Source organism: Musca vetustissima, unplaced genomic scaffold, assembly GCF_032173495.1.
Source record: "Musca vetustissima isolate MV318-11 ecotype Yass unplaced genomic scaffold, APGP_CSIRO_Mvet_v1 utg64047, whole genome shotgun sequence".
Classification (NCBI taxonomy): domain Eukaryota; kingdom Metazoa; phylum Arthropoda; class Insecta; order Diptera; family Muscidae; genus Musca; species Musca vetustissima.
This window is the reverse complement of record NW_026881179.1, coordinates 69,732-76,664: the sequence shown is the minus strand read 5'-3', so window position 1 is coordinate 76,664 and position 6,933 is coordinate 69,732. Positions and strand designations below refer to the sequence as shown.

The 6,933-nt window shown below is 35.6% G+C and overlaps 1 protein-coding gene across 1 annotated transcript; it reads right to left on the bottom strand.

Moving 5' to 3' along the window:
* Window positions 1-1,792: 1,792 nt before the first annotated feature.
* On the bottom strand, window positions 1,793-6,710 carry LOC133327206 (lysosomal acid phosphatase-like). The gene is made up of 6 exons (XM_061535769.1): window positions 6,558-6,710; window positions 6,409-6,492; window positions 6,197-6,355; window positions 2,414-2,599; window positions 2,014-2,355; window positions 1,793-1,939 (listed from the first exon to the last, which is right to left on the bottom strand). Exons 1-6 carry the CDS (start codon window positions 6,708-6,710, stop codon window positions 1,793-1,795), a joined length of 1,071 nt encoding a protein of 356 aa, XP_061391753.1.
* Between the last annotated feature and the right edge of the window lie 223 nt (window positions 6,711-6,933).

Genomic DNA, 6,933 nt, shown 5'->3' with positions numbered 1-6,933 from the left:
CAATGATTGGTCCGAAGGTATAATTGGACGTTACTTCTTCAAAATCGACGATGAAACGTCTGTTACCGTCAATTTGGAGCGCTATGTTCATATGATAACCAACTTTTTTCTGCCGTTGAAGAATATGTGGTTTCAACAAGATGGTGCCACACGCCACACAACTCGAGCAAATATGGTTTTATAGCAAGATGCGATATGACACTATTGATCAATGATTTTGGTTTATAAGACATGAAACTGGATTATGTGATCTATATTTATAGAGAAAACATGAATATATGTATATATATATATATATATATATAAGACGAGCTCATTTGAATCCTTTGAAAACTAGTAAACGATACAACATTACATTTACGAGATGATATAGCGCTCCTGGCTTTTGAGGATCAGAAATAAGTTACGACTGTAGGCACATGTATTTCAATTATAGCTACTGAGTCGACATTTATAGCATCGTGGTATAGCGGCAAGCAAGATGAACGGTGGCGGATACCCGGAGATAGGCGGCAGCATAGAACATCGGCCGCCCGATAAGCGTTGACGGCACACATAAAGTTGGCGGCAGTTTGGCATAGCAGGAGCCAGATGATGAATGATGATGGCACTCGAAGATTGACACAAGCTAAGCACAGGGACAGCCCGATGATTCGTCTTAAAGCCAAGGGCTCCAAATAGCACAGACGACAGCGACGAACTCCTTATGTTCCAGCCAGGGCTCGAACTAGATAACGCGAATCGACTAGACAGCAGCTACTTCACTGGTAGCCGAGGACTAGTTTTGCAACCCTACTCGTAGACAGCGACTACTCCATAGTTAATTTCACTGGTAGCCGAGAGCTCGTTTTTCAACCCCACTCGTCTATTCAGCCTCTACTTCACTTGTAGCCGAGGGCTTGTATGGCCACTAGGCGACCTTTTGACGTTAAAACTTCAAACCATATATTTACCAAAAATTATCAAGGTATTTGATGAAATAAATTAAAACGAATCTGACACTATCCTTAGCGATCTTCCTCCAGAAAGTACAGCTCACACAGTGCAACTATTTGTTAAGGACTATTTGATGATGTAATGATTTACTAAAGCGAGTTAGAGATTTAACAAAGGGCTCACATACTCCTACATAAACGTTTGTTGAACAAAATTTGCTTCGATCAGTATGTTTAGATAATAAGCGTAACATTATGTTAGGAACAATACTATTTATCTAACCTTGTCGAAAAGTTCATCGATGTTCGTCCGAAATCTACATTTTTAATGATAAGAATATTACAGGCATACTATTATTTTTGTTTAAGAAATATTGATGCTACACTTCATCGAAGGCAGGTAAAATAGTATGTGAAAACCTTTTTAACTATATTATATCCTGTGTATATCGCCTTTCCAAGGCTACAAGAACAACCGATATTTTTTGGAGATTTTGGATATATAAAGCTTTCGGTCCAAACAGCTCTAAATTTGCACACAAATTAGACCCGAGAAAACTATACTACAAAACGTTATATTTCTGGCAGATTTATATCTGAATTTGGGACTATATATACTGGCTCATACTGAAAAAATTTCAGTAATTAGTGTGTCAGAATTAGTGTGTCAAGTTTCCTAACTTGTATTAAATAAACATTTCTCTTAAATCATTGAAATGGTCAGACGTCAACTTTGGGGCAGTATCTGAACTCCCTAAATGCTGAAGGAAATTTTTATATAGTTAACTTGTTTCACTTCTTCAATGTTTGGTCTCTATGTATGTTCTACATTACAATGTGGTAGGGTCATATTTATTTTATTTTAATTGGCACATTTCTTCATATATAGCATTTGGCATAACATCTTGAATTAATTCTAATAATTTGTTTAAAGGGCATTGAAAACTGCAACCCGGAACGGTTAAGGGAACTGGTTCCAATTTTGGATCGTTTTGGAAATAAATCTGTAACAACAAAATAAAATAATAGCGCATTAATTTCAAATGTATGTATGAATGATATGAAATCAACGTCTTACTTCTACAAAATACTCCTCTGTCTCTAAATTCTGATGTAATTCAAATGAAATTAAAGCTGAAAATCGAGGCATTTGTCGTTTCCACACCTTAAGGGCTAGTAAAACATTCGTTATAGTCCAATCGTGAGCACAATAAACAAACATTTTCCTCTCTTCGGGCTGAAGGGTGTCATTTGCTTTTGCCAACATTTGTTCAAAGATTTTCTGTAGAAATGGTCCACCCTTAAGACGTTGCATTTCCGTAGTGTAGGCATTGTAAATATAACTTTTTTCGGCCAAAAATTGCATACGTTCGGGGTAATAAGCTGTGGTCCAGGCGGGTAAATCCAAGCCGTAAGATTGCTAATGACAATTGTAAAGAAAATTTATTTTGAAAATATACATTTTTTACAGTTCATACCTCAGCCAGTAGGGTAATGTAGAGAGATGTTATATCTGCTGCAGTTGTAATATTTAATCCGGTAATGTTTGTCAATTCCTGAAACATGTTATGGTATTCACCGATTTCTTGTTGAATTTTTGAGAATTGTAAAACTTCGTTTAAAGCTTGATCATAACGTGGACAAGGTACCTTCATGCGCAACCACTTGAAAATTTAAAAAAAAGAACAAAAGAACTGTATTATAATGTACATTAATTTTGACCTAATGGGGAGTGACCGTAATGTGCGGGCTATGTCAGACATTTCCATATATTAACGATTAAAAACGTCGTTAAGTTCTGCCAAGCCAAACTTGTTTACCGTTAACCATGTGATTTGCGTTTAAAACTTTTTTAAAATATCTAAAATTACAAAGCTCTCTCTTAAAAATGTCCGTTTTCTATCGTGATTTCCACATACAATTTTCTGATTAAGAAGAGAAAAGGAATGACAAAGAAGTAAAAACGTCGTCAATTTACCAAATGAGACTACTATTGATATTATGCCATGCCGAATTATAGAATTTCCCACCTCTTTTATTGTTTACTAGCATATGCCCGCTACTTCGTTAGCGAATGTAGGAAATATTTAAACATGTTTTAAAATACTATTTTATTTTCAGAGAAAACTGCATATGTCAAAAAAAAACAGTAAGGAAAGTAGTAAAGTCGGACTGGGCCGACTATATGATATCCTTCACCACTTTGGGGATATTCTACATATGTATCTTTACAGATCTAAACCGATTTCAAGGACACTTGGCCGATATTAATTTAGTACACCATTTACTTTGGTTCTTTAGTGCACAATTTACATTAAATCGGACGAAAATATATATTGGAGCTATATCTAAATCTGAACCGATTTTAACACATCATTCTGGATCCAATTCAGTACCCTATGGCAACCTTCGTGCAAATCGAAAGATATATAGGGACTTTGGAGACCCATTTACCTTAAATCGGACGATAATATATATGGGAGCTATATATAAATCCTCGAAACTTGGCACACGCCATTCTTGACCTAATTCAGTACTTTATGCCAAACTTCGTGCAAATCGAAATATATATAGCGACTTTGGAGACCGATTTACCTTAAATCGGACGAAAAAATATATGGGAGCTATATCTAAATCTGGACCGATTTTCACGAAACTTAGCACACATTATTCTGGACCTAATTCAGTACTCTATGCCAAGTTTCGTGCAAATCGAATGAAATATAAGGACTTTGGTGCACCATTTACTTTAAATCGGACGAAACTATATATGGGAGCTATATCTAAATCTGAACCGATTTTTTCGAAACTTGGCACAAATCATTCTGGACTTAATTCAGTACTCAGTGCCAAATTTCGTGCCTATCGAGAGATATAGAGGGATTTTGGTGCCCCATTTACCTTAAATCGGACGAAAATATATATGGGAGCTATATCTAAATCTGAACCAATTTTTCCCAATTTCAATACGGTTCGTCCTTGGGCCAAATAAGTGACTTGTGCCAAATTTCATCCAAATCAGATCATAAATGCGACCTGTACGTTGTTTACAATTTAACATCTACAGACGGACGGACATGAATAAATCGACTCAGAAAGTGATTCTATACATAATCTCAAAAGGAACCATGTGTCTATCTCGTTTCCTTTTGCCTGTTACAAACATATGCGCAAAGACATAATACCCTGTACCACAGTGTGGTGAAGGGTATAAAAACAATCCACCACAGTGAACCTAAATATAAGTTTTAGGATTCCAACTCTATTGGTTCACCCACCATTCAAATATGTACCAATTTCCATAGTTGTACCAATTTCCAAAACTTTCTACATACCCCAATCCTACATCCCCACAGTGATCCTAAATCGAAGTTCCAGGATTCCAACTTTATCGCTTGACCATCATTTTATTGTACCAAATTTAGTACACAGTAGTACGAATTTCCTACTTAACCCAAACCAACACCCCCACAGTGACCTAAATCTAAGTTTCAGGATTCAAACTCTACCGGTTCACCCACAATGCAAATTGTACCAAATTTGGTACACATTAGTACAAATTTCCAAAACTTCCTACATACCCCAATCATACACCCCCACAATGATCCTAGATCCATGTTTCAGGATTCAAACTCTATCGGTTCATCCACAATACAAATTATACCAAATTTAGTACACGGTAATACGAATTTCAAAAACTTTTAACTAAAGCCAAACCAACACCCGATCCTAAATCCATTTTCAGGATTCAAACTCTATCAGTTCACTCACATTTCAAATTGTACCTAATTTAGTACACAGTAGTACCAATTTCCAAAAAAATCTACATACCCCAATAATACCCCCCCACACTGATCCTAAATCCAAGATTCAGGATTCCAACTCTATCGTTTCACTCACAATTAAAATTGTACCAAATTTAGTACACAGTAGTAAGAATTTCCAAAACTTCCTACATACCCCAATTCTACACCGTGATCCTAAATCAAAATTTCAGGATTCTAACTGTATCGGTTCACCCGCAATTCACATTGTACCAAATTTAGTACACAATAGTACCAATTTCCAAAACTTCCTAAATACCCCAATCCTACACCTCCACAGTGTTCCTAAATCAAAATTTCAGGATTCCAACTTTTTCGGTTCACCCAAAAATCAAATCGTACTAAATTTAGTACACTTAGTACGCATTTCTAAAACTTCCTACATATCTCAATCTTACACCTCAATAGTGATCCTGACTCCAAATTTCATGATTCTAGCTCAATTGGTTCACCTAAAATTCATATTGTACCAAATTTAGTACCATTAAGTACCCATAAGTATTATTTTCTTAAACTGAATTCTGACCCCAATCCCACAACCCTACAGTAATCCTGACTCCAAATTTCATTGTTCCCGGTTCCCAAACTGTACCGATTATAGTACGATTTAGTACTTTACGTACACACAGGTAACAAATTTCTAAAACTACGTTCATATCACAATCCTACACTCCGACGGTTCGATTTTTATCTCCAAATTAAATTTATACCAAATTTAGTACCATATAATACATTTCGTACACATGAGTACACTCTTTCAAAATCATCTTCTTAAATGGACCCTACTTCTCAACCATAATTCTACTGCTACAGAATTTTACCAAATTTAGTACATTTTCGTACTTTTCGGATAGTTATAGTTCGAATTTCCGAAACCAAAACAAATTTCAGAATTCTAGCTCCACCGGTTCGCCAAACACAAATGGTATCACATTTAGTACTTTTTAGTACTTTTCGTACCGTTCTAGTACGAATGTCCAAAAACCCAGCCTTATCTGTCACATTTGGACCAAGAGTGACCCTCACCCAAAATTTCAAGATTCTAGCTTCAGCCGTTTCGTCTGGGTGTTGATGAATCGTTAAATCAGTCAGTCAATCAATCAGTCTGTCAGTCAATCACTTTACTCTTTTATTAGTATAGATAAATGTTGAAGCCTTAAACGTGCTCTATATTTTATTTCTAACATACTTTTAGGCATAATCTATTAATTTTCTGGTTCAAAGTTTATAAATTAAACTATATGAACCTTTTATTCTATATTCAATAAAATGCCAAAAATTGGGCGGGACCTTTACATGGGAATTATGTCAATGTATTACGATTTGCATATATTTTGATTGAGAAGTTCAAAATATATGGACCTGACTTTTGGACTATAATCTTAACTTTTCGGTATTAACTAACTCATCAACGATTTTCTCAATTAATTTACTTACAATATCCAATTCCTCGGGAATTGATAGAATAGGTATGGGTTGCCAATTCAGTTTAAAATTCCATTCCATTGGTGTATTAACAGGCGGTAACATACCCGCCAATACTGTTGCCATTGACATCAAGGTGCGTGGTGATGCTGACGATTGGGCGTAAATAAGCTAGAGAAATGAATAATCAATTCAGAAATCTACAAAAAAGTATTCGAACTTACATCTGGATTATAAAATGGCTGCAATAGACATTGATATCTTTTAGCCAGTGCATTGCCAATTTTGAATAATTCTTTTTTGGCATCCTGCTTATGAGAAAATAAAGCATTATAAAAAATATATTTGAATTAAATGTGATAAGCAGCCTAACATTTGTCAAATGACCCCAGCCATATGGAAAGAATGTCTCATTTATATATGGGTCATTGGGATATGTGTTCACCGGGGTACGTGGTCCGTGACGAAAAAGCTGAAATGAAACGGTATAAGATATTATTAAAGTGTATATTGCAAAAATTAACATCATAAACGATAAGGAAAAAAAAAGCAAATGAAAAAGGCTTCTACTTGTACCCTGGTAAATGCACATTTGTGCTGCTACAGCCGTCATGTCACATAGTGAACTTGAACTTGACGGCTATAGACGCAACTGTCCGTCAACGTGTTAACATTATAAACGGTAAGGTAAAAGAAGCAAATGAAAAAGCGTTAGATTCTTCCGGGCCGAAATTTGGATAATCTCCACC